This window comes from Euleptes europaea, chromosome 2 (assembly GCF_029931775.1).
Source record: "Euleptes europaea isolate rEulEur1 chromosome 2, rEulEur1.hap1, whole genome shotgun sequence".
Taxonomy (NCBI): domain Eukaryota; kingdom Metazoa; phylum Chordata; class Lepidosauria; order Squamata; family Sphaerodactylidae; genus Euleptes; species Euleptes europaea.
In genome coordinates, this window is record NC_079313.1 from 35,648,796 (window position 1) to 35,665,575 (window position 16,780).

The 16,780-nt window shown below is 38.4% G+C and overlaps 1 protein-coding gene across 1 annotated transcript in view; it reads right to left on the bottom strand.

The window, feature by feature from the left end:
* DENND1B (DENN domain containing 1B) overlaps nucleotides 1-16,780 on the bottom strand; it is a 278,172-nt gene that overhangs the window by 112,699 nt on the left and 148,693 nt on the right. Inside the window, exon 6 of the mRNA XM_056844351.1 lies at nucleotides 1,855-1,924. Within this exon, the coding sequence (XP_056700329.1) occupies nucleotides 1,855-1,924 (70 nt within the window). The remainder of the gene's footprint in view (nucleotides 1-1,854; nucleotides 1,925-16,780) is intronic.

The following is a 16,780-nucleotide window of genomic DNA, read 5'->3' on the forward strand; positions in this document are numbered from 1 at the left end:
ATACCATCATCTAACCAAGTATATGATATTTATTTACTCACATACTTCATTAAAACCTTCCTTTCTCCCCAGTAGGGATACAAAGTTACATCATTCTCCCCTCATCCATTTTATCAATGGATAAAACAATCCATTTTATCAACAATCCTGAGGTAGCTTAGGCTCAGAATGCATGACTGGCCCAAGGTCACCCAGGAAGCTTACATGGCAGAGTGGGGATTCCAACCTGGTTCTCCCAGATCCTAGTCTGATGTTCTAATCACTATACCACACTTGCTCTCAATGGGTTGAATCCAGTGGTAATTTCTGCTGATGGAAGTGGAGCAGAACTTTCTTCCTTCTTCCATACTGTTGCAGCCTAAAATGATGCTCTTAGGGGACATCAAAACTACAGGAACAGCATGAGGGCCAATTCAGAAGTCCACAGTGGAAGGGAAAAAATAGGCAGTCATGGTTCCCCCATCTTCCGTTAGCAGAAATCTATTGCTAGATTCAACTTAACAGCTCTACCCCCAAATATGTCTCTAGAGATATTCCAGCACAAGTTAAGAGTGCAATCTACTGACTGGAAACACAAGTTAATTATCTGCCACATCAAAAGAAACCTACCAATCTACCTACCAATGCAATACACTCTTATTAGTGTCAGGTTCATAGCTCAAGGTAGAACTTGAACATGCTCTTTTTTGGGTTCTAGTTGTCAGGTCATAACCATCTCACCATCTATTATTCCTCTCTGTCACTAGTAGACAAACACTTCTCCCTGCCCTGCCCCTCTCTGACACTGACAGCACAACCACAGCCTTCATTACCACTGTAACAAAATCTGCTGCATATATTGAACATTGAGAAAAAAGGGAGACTCATTGTTCTCCAATCAGTCTTTATTATAATATGTTAAAACTGCCTGCAGCTATTATAATCATACCCAGCTTCTGTTCTTCTGGGCAGTAGGTTATATGACCTGTCTTTTCCTTCTATAATGTCTAAACCCGCTGAAACAATGTATCCTCCACCATCTTTACAGCTTATCTGTGAATTCCATTTAATTTGCCAAATATCCTTCTCATGTGTATCTTACAGGACCTTTTCCTCCTACTGATGTCTCCTATTCAGTTTTCATGTAAGCAGTTACAATTGTTCATAAGGAACTGCCACCTCTCCAAACAGTGATAAACATAATCACTGCATATATTCTAAGAGTGAGATCTTTAGGCAACAATGGTGTGGGGTTTTCAAATTAAACAGACACAATATGGAACTCACACAATGAACCATTAGCACCATAGGAAAGAAAAAAAAGGTCAGTGATCCATAGAAGCTTTATTTTATATATATATATATATAATATTTGTTATTTTATTTTTTCATCCCACCCAACCTTGGGTACCCAACTTCTGTTTTCCAGATTCTGTTTTCCAGATCTTTTTTCTTCTATACTTGATGTCCAGCATCTCGTTAAAAAGATCAGATATCGGAAGCTCTGAAAGACTTGTATGTATGACCCTGGAGAACATTTACCAGTCAGAGCAAGCTTGACCTTGAAAAACCAACAGACTAACTCACCATAAAGCAGCTTCATGTAACCTGTGTGTGTGTGTGTGTGTAACCTACATACCTTGAATCCACAAGTTTTGCAACTATATAGTTAATAATCAGTATATTGGAGCGTTAGTCTTAGCGTGTAATTTCTAAACACAAAGTGTTCTTTATGCTGATGCAAATTTTTAAATGTAGGTACATAGTGCAAAATAAATTTAGAAATTAGGACTCAGGATTATTAAAAAGTTTGATTGTTGGCATTTTTTCCTAAACAAAGGCAAATTTAAAGAGTAAAGAGAAACATAAAATTACCTGTTCTTTAGCCAAATAATCTGCCAGTGTATTTAATACTTTGTAGTAAACCTCAAACCATGGCAAGTAGCTGGAATGGGAAAAAAAAGCTGCATAAAAAATTGCTTCATTGCATTACACTTTTGAGGCATCTTATATGATAAATGTTTTAACTAAGAGCATTTCAAAAGAAAAACAATGATCTTCACCTAGTCCTGCAAATGTTTTAAACCACAAGACAAAAAATCCTAGATAGCAAAGCTAGAAAATATCTCTTCTCCTCACACTTTGAAGAGTCATTGCAAGTCACTACAAACAATACTGAATGAGAAGCAGGATTGGAATGACCCATTGTATCGCAGTACCTTATATGAATATGACAGAGTTTAGTCATAGACTACTTTGTTTGGACGGAATCCAAAACTGAGTTGTGTGGTTCCAGCCCATAAACAATGACATCCTGACCCAATGTTTCGTGCCTGCCTACTTGCAGAGAACGGTCTTTTTTTTCCATGTAACCAGGAAGATAATAAAATGATATTAATTATTACTCTCTATGTAAAGAACTCTTGAGCACAATAATTCTTCTTATTTAAAAACACCACATCCCCCTCCCCCTTCAGCAGCCACAAATCACCTCAGAATTTATCAGGTTTAGGCTCATAGGCTGGGAAAGGTTTGATATATGCATTAAGATGGGGACCCCTTCTTTTACAACATAAGCCTAACCATAAAAAATGAAGCCTGAGAAGTTAACACTTGTAAATTCAATACTATGGTATTTCCTACTGAAAGGACAGGAACACACACACACACACACACACACAAAAGACTGACTGCCACTGAGATCCCACAGTGTGGCATAGCCTAAGCAATTTGCAGAACTGTCTTAACCTACCCCATTAAAACCAACTTGATAAATGGTTCCACATCAGTATTATCCAACATTTCGATACCTGGGTCATAGGGGTTTTACTCTATAGAAGAAGGAGGAGGAAGAGGATGTGATACACCACTTTTCTGTACCTTTAAGGAGTCTCAAAGCGGCTTACAATCACCTTCCATTGCCCTCCCCACAACAGACACCTTGAGAGGTAGGTGGGGCTGAGAGAGTTCTAAGACAACTGTTACTAGACCAAAATCACCTAGCAGGCTTCTTGTGGAGGAGTGGGGAATCAAACTGGGTTCTCCAGATTAGAGTCTGCCGCTCTTAACCACTACACCACACTGGCTCTCAGAGGCATGCTTTACTCTTACACTTTTTTATTTACACACACTTTCTCTCTCATTCCTAATTCCCAGAACAATGGCAAAGCACACTACTTCAGACATTCAGCATTTCCCACTGCCTGCACAGCCAGGGCTCCAGAACAGGATTCCCCATGTACTTATCCATCTCACTCACCCTCCCATCAGTATGCTGCTGCTTGGCGCATGGCTTTTGGGCTGTTAACCCTGAATAAAATGAAAGTATGCTGCTGCTATTCATAAATGGGTGGGAGAGGAAAATCAGTGCTGATCTATCAGGCATGTAGTGGTTGGTGCATCCAATATAGTGGCTGAGTTTTCAAAGCAAAGTCAGTATTATCCTCAGGACTCCAGTATATTCTAGCACATAGCTTCCTAATCATTACTGTGTAGCACACACCATATTTGCAGGTAAGTGCCTTACAACACTGTACTATTCTGTAACATATAATGACGACAGATAAGATTGTACTATAATTGGTCTTTAGTGTTTAAATTTTGGCCATTTCAGAGACACAGATTCTTTTTCCCATCCCAGAATGATATGCGAAATAGTCAAAGCTCAGTCGAAGCTGATATGTAACAAAGGAGAAAACAAGACATCACTTTTTTAAAAAAGGAAGTGTGCTGTAGCACACACTTCCATCTCTATCCCTTGAAAGAACATTTGATACTTCTCATTCATTAAAAACATATCACCTCAATGGGACAGGATGTCTCCACAGCCGGGACACAGAGGCTAACTTCATAGATTATCAAGCTACTTTCACAACAAGTGAAAACTAAAAAGTCCGGTGACTTCAGTACTGGAATGATTTTCCTTTCACAGCTGGAAGGTTCCAGCACCAGCATGCCCTAGCCTAAAACTGCTAAAACTACAAAAATACTAGATTTGGACGATAGTTTAAAATTAAAGGATCAAGTTGAATCACAACTTTGAACTTGAAAAATAAAATATTTACCGTAACAAAGATCACCATCCAACATGTCGAAATTTCCAGCAATCCAGCTATGTATAAGGATGGTGTTAATTGTAGGATAGCTACACAGAGGTCATTTTCTGGTAACACACACTTGCTTAAGCTGCATGGGGAAAAGGAAACTGCCAGCTCCCACCCACCTGAATGAGTAACTCCCTTACACACCATTACCATCCCTAACAATTCAGGGATTCAAGATAGAGTTCCGCCCATCAGAAACAGAAACATCTTTGCCTTTCCTTTGCTCCTGCCTTTCCCAGTAAATATTCTACTGAAGTGTACCAGTGACCACTGTACAGAAATGCAACATGTGTGTGAGAATGGAGGATTAACCTTAACCTAAACATGTTAACTTCATAGATGAAACTGAACTTCAGTGGAGGCCAGAAGAATTCCCTATCATCCCTACCCACCTTGAACTCAAAAACTATTGTGGGGGGGGGGGAAGGGGGAGGTTTATCTCCAATTCCAGTTCTTTACAAAATGTGACACATACTACACTTACACTGGTAACATGAGTCACACTGAAATCCTAAAAATTCTCTGAAAGTAGTCCTCACCGAATAAAATGAGACTTATTTCTGAGTAGACCTGCTTAGGATTGCTCTGTTAGCTATACAATGATGATGCAAAAAAAAAGAAAAAGGCCAATTAGAATTCAAGTCCCTTTGTGCTGGCACTGCACAAAGTTAGAGGAAACCCCTTATGAGTGCAATAATCACACAAATGCTGAACCACAAAGCAGGCTGTCTTCCCTAATTTCAGTAGTTCTGAAATTATTTTGACAAATTTCCTGCCTGCCACATAAAGCACAAAATCCGTAAAACAACATCTGCAAAATCAATCATGGATGTGGAAGTGTGATGCTTTTAAAATGCATTAGATCCTACCGAAAACGTGGGCCTTACCTGTCATATAAACAACAGCACCCGATATTTCACTGCTAATTAAAAACGTATTTAGCATATTTTTTTTAATCCAAGGAGCCACCAGGCAGGCGCTGAGGCTTTCATTCAAAGCCATCCCTCAGCTTTGTTGCACTAAGTAGTCTTCCACCTCGCTTGCGCTTCCACTCCAGTTCTGATAAAGCTTTTATATTCACGAGTCAAAGGTTAAATAAAGGAAAGGAAATGTTTTCTGTCAAACAGTCAGGTAACCACTAACAGTCCTGAACTATCAGCAGGAATCTAACTTCTAGTAATCAAATAAAACTAAGGAAACCGCTTTTCCGTAGCTAAATGTCTAATGTCCAGGGGCTACTTTTCTGTCTGGAAAATTGACACAAAATGTGTAAAATTGAAACATTCTGCTTCAGAGGGATTTGCCTAAAGGAAGAAGGGAGGGGAGAAAGCTTCAAGCCCAGTCGAAGATGAAGAACTACAAAGCCTTCCCAAATAAACCTGTCTACCTTATTGGAACATTTCATTTAGAAATCTAGGTGACAATTTTACAGTCATAAAATTTCATTAATCAAATCTGAGGCTGAACATTTTAATGATGCCCGTCTGCGTTTCTCAGGATACATAAGGTCAGCTGGAGACATAGACAGTTTAACTAAATGAACCCCCATCAAAAGCATTTCCAAGCTTTCTATTAAAGTCATTTAAGGAGATTTATACCTTGGCTTTGTATGTGAGAGAATACTACAAAAATTGATCCCCTAAAATTGTACCATTCTTAAGTATGAGACATCAAAGGTAACTGATAATTGCCACTGGACTTTTCGGGCATGTATCATCATTAAAAGGGAAAAGGGAAATGTTAAAAGTGTAGCGTAGACCACTAGTACATATGTATATATACACACACAATCCAAGTTTTAAAAAAATCAAGACAGCCTTTTCAGTCTAAATACTGAAATGTATATCAACTGAAAGAATATGTGGAAGGCTCAACAACAGCAAGAATCCAGATCATGAGGTACATGGTGCCACGCTGTAAGAACACAACATGGAAATTTTCAGCACTCTCTCACACACTGTTGTGCTTATGTAACCAATTCCCTGCTCATTTGCAATATTTTCAGCTTTTAGCATCTTGTCCCAGGAACAGCTAAATTTCTCGACACCAATTTTATTGTTCTTTATACTAAAACTATGTAACCTTAAAATACTTTCCTGGGAGTAAGCTCCATTGAACAGACCTGATGAGGATTCTGTGTAGATCTGATTAGGATTATTCTCAAAAAAGTATTAAAGGTACATAATGGCAGAGATTTATTTTACTTTGTCATATAAGATCAGATCATGTTACAACTGACACATGGCCAGCACTAGGAATATTATTCGCCCTTTCACATTTAGTAAGGCACAATGGGTGGTACCTACTTTTTCGTGTTTCATGGTCCCCCACAACTGGCAATCAAATAAACAAAGGAGCAATGGGGAAACACACAATTTAATGATGTCAAGTCACAATTTTTTCCTTATACCACATTCAGACTTCACATGTGAAGGGCCTGAACATGGGTTGTTATGCTTGTATGCTCTTCTTCCTCTTACGTGCAGAGCATTACTGAGTAAACCTGGTTCAGTAGAGAATTATCAGATCCATATAGATCTAACATATATTTCTATGGACATAATCATTCCATACCAGAGTGCTTTTCATATATAATAATTTGCCCTCTTTCACTAGCACAGGTGACCGTTAAAAAAAATAGTAACTCTACAATAAAACCTAATGTTAACATCTAAATAGAACCCAACCTGGAATCTCTTCACCAAGTTGTCTTCTCTTGTGGCTTCCTAAGAGTACCGTCCTGGTATAGGACAGAGGGAAAGATAGAAAGCCTAGAAAGCCTCCCAATGTTTACCCAAATCCTTGCAACAAATGTTGTCCTCAGCATGGTGAAAATCTGCAGATTGGGGTCAACAGAGGGCGGGTAGGCAGCCAGATGAGGTGAACAGGCAGAGCAGTGAGGTGAGGAGTGGATGGTAGGGAAGAGAGAGTGAGGAAAGAGGGGACAGTGGGAGAGCAAAGCCAGAGGTTGGGACCAGTGTTAGGGGTAAGTGGGGAGAAGTAGTATAGTGTGGCGGGAAAAAGATGGTAGAAGGTGACAGTGGGAGGAAAGGGTAGAAAATGGTGACTGAGGTCAGAAGCTATGGAAGAAAGCAGGGGCCAGTGAGGGAATTCCCCTGTGAGTGTCTCATGGATCCCCACTTGTATATACATTATAAAGACAACACATATTGATAACTATGTTGAAAGAGGATGGACTGGACAAAAGTGGACAAGTGTTGATAGATGTATACCATGGTCCTACAATATTCAATAGCAGCACTTGATTGAAAAAAACAACCCTAATAGATTATTTATATACTTACTTACATTTACAGTCCTCCTTTTTCACTGGCACTCTAGGTACATTACAAGTACAATAAGACTATTCAAACAGTAAGCCAATTACAAAATATGATAATGTTTAAAGGGTAACAACATACAAATCTAACAGCTAAGATTCCCACTACAACAAAGCTATTCAGTCAGCCAGCAAACGGGGTTGGACTAGATGACCCTGGTTGTCCCTTCCAACTCTATGATTCTATGATACCAAATATAGCGTTTGAGTCTAACAGCAAAGATTCCCAGTAAAGCAACATAATATAGTGGGACTGGGTTTGAAGAACTGGAAGGAAAACAAACACATTATGCCTAACAGAGCTGATCCATTACGCCACAACTCCCTCTACAAGAATCCCCTCCTGAACAATTCTGTTTTGCACATTTTATGAAATGACAGAAGTGTCGGGGCCTTCCTAATAGGCACAGGCAGACCATTCCATAATGCCACCACTGAGAATATCCGTGAATGGGCAGTTGCTGGTTTTACCGGTTTGCAGGTTGATACTTTCTGAAGGCTTTGCTCTGATGAGCAAAGCTGTCCAAGTGGAACATAGCAGGAGAGGTAGTCCTGCAGCTAAATGGGTCCAATGATATTAAAGGCTTTGGATGTGATAGTTAAAACCTTGAACTGATAATACTGATTCTATTTAACATCTGATAGTAGCCCAGGCATTCACCAACTGGAGTTTCCAAGGTATCTTTAAGGGTAGACCAATGTACAGTACATTATAGTATTCTAGCCTCGAGGTAACCATAGCATGGATCCATGTGGCCAGCTCAGCCAAATCAAGGGACATATTCCAAGTAAAGTGGAGATAGTAGAAGCTTACTTCTCCAGTAATAAAACTGTTGTTCACAAATGTTCTTCTGTGCACACACACATGGGAACTAGGCTTGTGCAGGCAAACTGCGGAAGTTGTAAAGCTCCTGACAGCATGTGCTCTCCCACCTTTTTCATACAGTTTCCTGCCCACTGTGCTGTAAAAGAGAGGATAGTGCCTACCTCCCCCACTTCATAGAGACTGCTGCTGGAGAAGGTACTACCAAAGAAAGCCCAGAGAGCTCACAATGGGGAAGAAGGATGTGTGTCTGCACAGAAGAACACTCAATGAACAGCTACACATAAGTGCAACCATCTTTTCATTGTTGTGTTTTCTGTGCACTTCTTCATGGAAGATTAGCGAGCTAACTTACCAAGGAAGAGGGTACAAAGCTCTCAATGGAAAAGATTCTACTTTGCCTACTGCTTAATCACCTCTGGAGTCCACATTGATTGTACAATGTTTAACAAAGGTCATGGGAGTGGACAAAACAGCTGCTTTACGAGTGTCAAGGAGGCAGACTCAGTATCTGAAGGCAAATGAAAAGGCTTGAGATCTAATGGAGTGAGACATGACCTGTATGGGGGCTGGAGATGTTAGCTTCCCTGTAGCACTTATGAGTAACACACTGTATCTCAAAATAGTTTGAGATGAGATTTTACGAACCTTCTTGGGTCATTGAAAAGCTACAAATAGGTTCTTGTCTTTTCTAAATTGGCACATCTTATGAAAATAAAAGGAAAGAGAACCTTTAATGTCTAGAGTGTATAATGTGTTTTCTTTATTAACTTTTGGTATAGGGAAACACAGGGGAAGTACAATGTCTTGATGAAGGATGAAAATACCTTAGAACAGAACAGAAGGCTTGGATGTACATTTTCTCGCTATGAAATTTGAGAAACAATGGGTTCAGTGTGACGGCCTGAATCTCACTCACTCTCGTGGCCAAGGTGATAGCTACCAAGAAGTCCATTTTGGCTGAAAGGAGATGCACCAAACGGATGGCCATTGACTCAAATGGTTTAGATATGAGCTTTGAGAGGACTGACAAAAGGCTTCATTGTGGAGTTGTTAGCAAGTCCTTTGAGGAAGGACTTAGATTCAGGTTGAGTGTATATAGACTTTCCTTTTATGGAAACACAGAAGACCAATATGGCAGTGAGTTGTACTTTCAATTAGCTAGGCCTTTGTCCTTCAGACTAACCAAGTAATCAAAAATTGGTGACAAGGGGCAAGTAATGGGGTTGGTTCCACCTTTGGTGGGCCAGGCAAGAAATCTTTTCCATTTAGATTGCTAGGACCTTCTGGGAAAAGATTTTCTAGCTTCTAATAGAACTTTTGTACTGGTTAGGAGAAGGTCAAGTTAGAGGTTGAATCACCCAAGTTGTGAGCCTCAGAGTGTAGCGGTTGTGATACAGAATCTCCCCATGATGTAGAAGGTCTGGGCTAAGGGGAAAGAATGAGTTCTGTTCTTGGCCATGTGAACTAGAATGGTAAACGGAAACTGACTTGGCTAAAAAGGGGCAACGAATAATGGCAGATGCCTTAACCTGTATCATTTTGCTGAGAGTTTGAATCATTAGGGGAAGGGGAAGAAAAGCATAGGACAGATCGTTCTGTCAGGGTATGTGGAAGGGATCATTGAGGGTTTAGGGGTCCCTCCCTGGCCTTGAACACAAATTTTTGCAGCAACTAGAACTATCAAGCAGCAACTAGAAGTATCAAGAGGGTTCCCCATTTTGAGAACAGAGAGAGGAAAAATGGGTTGGTCACTGACCATCTGTAGTTCTCCTGAGGTAAACAGCTTAACCACCTGATACTCCATTGCCCCTTCCTGGTATGTGGATGGCCTGGAGACCCACCTTGTGTTCAATTGCCCATTCCCAAATGTGGAGGCTTTGTGGCCTAATGTCAAAGAGACTGAGTTCCCTGCCTATTCAAATAATGTATGATCATGGTGCCTGTATAAATCTCTCTTTAATGAGAGGGAGACAAGTTGTTAAAGCATATCATAGTTCAAGAACAATGATGTGAATACTGCTCTCACAGAGAGACCACAGACCGTTTATCTGAGTGTTCACACAGTGGGCATTCCAGCTTAACCCTGAGGCTTTGGTGACCAGAGAAATATGCATGGGTATAGATCCAAAAGTGGTCCTGGAGAGAAGATTCATCCTTTGAGACCACCACAGTAACATTTTGAGAAATACTTAGGGTATGGAAAAGTGTTTGTGGGGAGCTGGCTTGAGAGGAAGAAATATCGGAACCAATTCCGAAGTGGTCTTAGCCTCAGTCTGGAAAAGGGTCATTGAGACCATAAAATGTGACAAGAGAGTGTTTGGTTCACTGCTCAGAGAATATTAGCAATCCTGTCCTCCAGCATCCTTGTTCCTCCCTTAATCGAACTGGATAAGTTTGACCTATAAAATCCATCAGGATTAGAGGCAGGAGCCTTATCAAGTTGATCAGCTTAAACTAAAACAAAGAGCTAGAAAGACGCCTATAAGATGGACTAAAATTTCCACCAATGAGAAGTACTTTTGAGGGAAGGGGAAAGTGAACTTCTTTCTTCCGGTGGAAGAAGAAAAGGAAAAAAAAGGGGTCCTCCAGCCACGTTTGCAGCAAGGAACTCCTTAATCCGGAAGACCCTCTATATCACCCTCTCTATCATCTGGCTTACAACAACAGGAAGCAACTCGTAGGACCAGATATACGTCGCACTCGAGTAACATAGAAATAGTTCCTGAAGGGAACAACCATCGAGAAGAGGCGGTAGAAGGTCCACGGTGAAATCAACTTCCGGAATACTTCCTGATTGACCCGACCTAGAGCGGCCGGCAAAACTCGCTGGTATTTCAAAACTTTAAAAAGCTGTTTTAAAGTGAAATAGGGGTCTTTTCAAAGCGAAAAAATTATTAAGCTGATCATTGAAACATTTTCTATCAACAACTAATCAGAGGGTCCTGATTGAGGACATGTATTTTACCAGCCTTACTTCAATGTAAATGTCTGCATCCCGACCCCGTTCTGGCTCATTACATAGCCCTGCCTATACAAAACTGAAAGAAGCAACACAAACCTTAACCATGGAAAAGAAATTGCAAGACATGTTAGCCAAGCAAACAGAGGCAACAACTAAACAGTTTGAACAGATGTCTACACAAATGACACAGCTGACTGCTATGATGACAAATCTTGGCCAAGCATCTCAAGCTATTAACCAAAAGCTAGATGTGGTTACAGAAGACCTTAAAGTTGTAAAGACCCAAATGAATACTATGAAGACGGACATGCAAGCAATGGATTCATCAGTTAAGAAAGTGATGGAAGAACACAAGGATACAAAGAAAAAATTAGCAAGCCAAGAGAAGCAGATTGAAACAATACAAACTAATCAGACAGCTGTTAAAGATCAGATAGCAATGATGGAGATGAGAGTTAGAGAAACCAACCTTCGTCTGCGCAATTTTCCAGACATGATGGGAGACAACAAAGAAACTGTAGTCCCAAATCTGGCTTATTTATTTCAAATAGAAGAACAAGAATTGAACCAAGCCATCAACAGAGTTTACAGAATACCATTACCTGCTAGAATGAAAAGATCTAAACCAAGAGATCTCATGATTGTTTTTTATGACACTAGGATCAAGGACATGATCATGAAGATCCACTATGACGGTCCGGTTTCAGCAGGAGATATTCCTCTAATATTATTAAAGGACTTACCAAGACATTTACTCTCACAGAGGAATAATTACAAAGAATTTGTGTCTGTTTTGAAAGCTAATGGTATCAAATATCGTTGGATTATGCCACAAGGCTTGGCTTTTACCTACAAAGAAATGAAAATGACAATCTTATCTCCATCGGATATGGGAAAATTTCTGAGGAAATACAAGACAGAGCTTAAAGGGCTAACCCTGGAACAAAAGGAAGAGGAAGAAGAAGAAGAACCACAGGGAGCAGAAGGAGGCACTGTGTTATAGAATGAATATTTTGCTTCAATAATTACTACATCATGGCAAAAGTAATTTCTTGGAATGTGAATGGTTTGAATGAAAAAACCAAACGGGCTAGAATTTTTAAATATCTACAGAAATACAAATACTCCCTAATTTGTCTGCAAGAGACTCATATAGCAACAAAACACAAAAAATACCTGGATAGGCAAATGCTTGGACAAGCATTTGTTGCATCGGCTAAAACAAAAACAAAGGGAGTTGTGATATATGCTCATTCTAGCCTTAGTCCTGAACTACTGTACAAAGACAATGAAGGCAGAATTGTAATTATCAAGACCAAAATATTGGGGCAAAAGACGATTGTAGTAGGAATATATGCACCTAACGAAGGAAAAGCTAAATTTTATGGACAACTACATGAACTGATTTCTCAGTATGCAAAGGATCAGATTCTTTTGATGGGCGATTTTAATGGTGTTACTCTCCCAATTTTGGATAAAAAATCAAAAGCAAAAGACGAAAACGAAGGATGTTTACCTAAAACTTTCTTCACCATGGCTTCAGAATTGGAAATACAAGACATCTGGAGAACAATGAATACAACGGCTAAAGAATATACTTTTTATTCAGCGAGACACGACTCACACTCCAGAATAGACATGATATGGGCTAGTAAATCTATTTTCACGCAATTACGTAAAATCCAAATTGTACCAAGAACTTTTTCTGATCATAATCCAGTTACATTTGAATGGAACAATAAACAAGCATTTAGATGGCGACTAAATGATAAACTTTTAAAGGATAACAAGATTCAAAAAGTACAGGACTTAATTAAAGATTTCTTTGAAATTAACCTTAATGGGGAAACTTCGCTGAATACAGTTTGGGATGCATTTAAAGCTGTTCTAAGAGGATTTATGATACAGAAACACACGGCCTGGAAGAAAACTCAACTACAATTTACCAATAATATACTTTGGGAGCTACAAAATTTGGAGCAAAAACTGGTTATGGCCTTACATGAAGAAGAGAAAAATGACAAACAAATGAAGATTTCTGTATCTAAACACCAACTAAATTTGATAATAATGGAGGAAATGAACAAAAATTTAAAATCCGCTAAAGAAAAATACTTTGAACATGCTAATAAACCTGGAAAATTTTTGGCAACCCAACTGAAAGACTCATTTCAAAAGAAGATTATAACAAAAATTCAATCCGCTAAAGGACCAGTTTATACAACTACGGATATACAAAAAGAATTTGTTTCATTCTATACTAAGTTATATCAGAAAGAAAATATCTCAAAAAAGAAAATAGACAAGTTTTTAAATTCAATACAGATGAATGTCCTTTCAAAGCCCCAACAAGAATGGATAGATGCACCAATTACAAAGGATGAAATACAAGAAGCAATAATGAAACAAAAAACGGACAAGACACCAGGACCAGATGGAATTACTGCACTATTTTATAAAACATTTAGTGACAATTTAGTGAACTTTTTTGTATTACTTTGTAATACAATTTTGGATAAGGGAGCATCCCCAGAGACTTGGTCACATGCATTTATATCGTTGATACCTTAGGAAGGAAGAGATCCAGAAAAAACTTCAAATTATAGACCTATCTCGCTGTTAGATGTGGATTATAAGATTTATGCTTCGGTCTTATCGAATAGGATAAAGCATTTTATTAAGGACCTTGTACATGAAGACCAAGCAGGTTTTGTTCCAGGAAGGCAAATTAAAGATAATATAAGAGTTTTATTAGATTCATTGGAATATTATGACCAGAATATTCAACAAACGGCGGCCTTTGTATTTTTGGATGCAGAGAAAGCCTTTGATATGGTCTCATGGGAGTTTATGAAAAAGATATTGGAAAAATTAAATTTTGGAGACCGTTTCTTGAGAGGTATATCGGCCATATATACATCCCAACAGGCAAAAATTCTGGTGAATGAATCGATGTCCGACAACTGCGCAATCAAGAAAGGAACCAGACAAGGATGTCCTCTGTCTCCATTATTATTTTTGTTGGTGTTGGAATCACTATGCTGTAAGCTAAGGAGTATGGAGGACATTCGCGGATTAAAAATTTAAAAACATGAATTCAAATTGAGAGCATTCGCGGATGATCTTCTGTTAATCTTGGAGAATCCAACACAATCAATGAAGATACTGTTGGAAACTTTGGACGATTTTGGAAATGTATCGGGATTTAAAGTTAACCAAGAAAAAACAAAGACAATATTTAAGAATTTATCAGAAACAGAACAACAGGAATTTATATCATACACAGGTTGGGAGAAGGCTAATAAGATCAAATATTTGGGAATCTGGATCTCTGCAAAGAATAAAGACTTGATAACCAATAACTATCTTAAACTATGGGACAAAATAAAAACTGATATGATCATTTGGTCAAATAAAAAATTGTCACTTTTGGGACGTATATCAACAATCCAAATGAACATTTTACCAAGGATGCTTTTCTTATTCCAAAATTTGCCTATAATATCACATGTTAAATACTTTGATACCTGGAGGAAAGACGTATCAAATTTCATCTGGCAAGGGAAAAAACCGAGGATTGCTTATAAACATCTGGTGGACTCTAAAGTTAGAGGAGGTTTAGCACTACCTAACTTTCAACTTTATGCTGAAGCGGCCGCTTTAGTATGGCTAAAGGACTGGATGAACTTATCCAATTCGCGTTTGTTAGATCTTGAAGGTTTTAACAATATAAGTGGATGGCATGGCTATTTATGGTATGGTAAAATTAAGATACAAGCATCATTTCGTAACCATATAATCAGGTCCTCCTTATTTCATATATGGATGAGATATAAACATATTCTTGAACCAGTAACACCGATGTGGATATCACCTCAAGAAATGTTGACATTACGCCCACTTAGATTGGACAAATGTATTACCTACCAAGAGTTAATTAACTGGGAAGGAAAGAAAAGCTCACTAAAAGACTTTCAGTTACTTAAAGACGATTTACAATGGCTTCAATATCATCAAATTAAATCAGTATTTACACAAGATATGAAGAATGGATTCTCTAAAGAAAAATCATCTTTTCACAGGATGCTATTAGATAATAATACTCAACTGATTTCTAAAATGTATAATCTTCTTTTAACAATTTATTGTGAGCAGGAAATAATCAAACCAACAATGATTAATTGGGCTCAAACTGTGGGACATGTATTGCCCTAAACAAATGGGAAAGACTATGGGCGAAAGACCTGAAAGGAATAAATGCGCAGTCAATTCGAGAAAATATCTATAAAATGATGTATAGATGGCATTTAATGCCTAAGAAGATTGCAAAGATCTACAAAGTGACATCCCCTAAATGTTGGAAATGTAATGAAGAAGTTGGTTCTTTTTATCATATGTGGTGGACTTGTGACAAAGCTAAGGATTTTTGGGATATGATTTATAACGAATTAAGACTAATAGTACAAAAAAACATACCCAAAACACCAGAAATAATGCTATTAAGTATGATACCTGATGATTTGTTAAAACACAGGACTTTTTTGATTTACGCGACTACAGCTGCAAGACTGCTTTATGCAGCAAAATGGAAAGGGGCAGACACTCCTGGGGAAAAAGACTGGACTATGAAAATGTTTGAACTGGTGGAAATGGCAAAACTTACAGCTATTTTAAATCAAAAAGACAATGTTCAATTTATGGGGGAATGGGAGGCGTGGATGAAATATTGTGAATATGAACTAGGACTGGGGAAAATGGAAGAATACCTTTTAATCTGATCTAGATGACATTGTTAACATAAAGAAACGTAATCAATTATATTGATAGTATAATGTGATTGAAACCTAACTGAGATATAAGAATAATTAAGATCAGACCATATCACGATGGGATAGAATACTTTATTAAGAGGCGGACGGAGGTGATGGGGAAGTCAATAAATTTTCCTTTATTTTTTATTTTTATTTAGTACTTAAACAATTATAACAACATTACCTATGATTTAGTTTTTAATACTACGTATATTGTTGTTTGTTAACATGGAAAATTTATATTGTAAAAACCAATTAAAAAAATTCAAAAAAACAACAACAATCTCATTTAAAAGACAAAAGTCCAGAATTGGACATTTGACCTGACTTCTTGCCTACTATGAAATAAAGGGAGAAAATGCCTTCCACAGCATTGGGAGGAACTATTCCTATGGTCCTTTTGACAAGAGAGTGGACTTTCTGAATAAGCAAAAGTGGGGAGAGGAGGAGATCCAATAGAGTTTGCTTTTGAACTCTAGGGCCTATCCTTGATGAACAATAAACAAGCCCCACTTGTCCTGAGTTACAGCTTCCCATTTGTGAGCATAGCAGGCCAAGTGATTGCTGAATGGACAGCAGGATGGACAGTCAAAAATCCTGCTTGCCTGATCCCTAGTGATCTTTAGGGGAGTGAGAGAGCCTTCCTTAGGCTTGGACCAATAATATTGTCGGTGAGGTTGAAAATTGGATGCTACTTGAAGGGCCTAGGTGGGTAGCTGAGATTATTTGGATAACTAGGATAGTTAGGAAAGTGCCTAG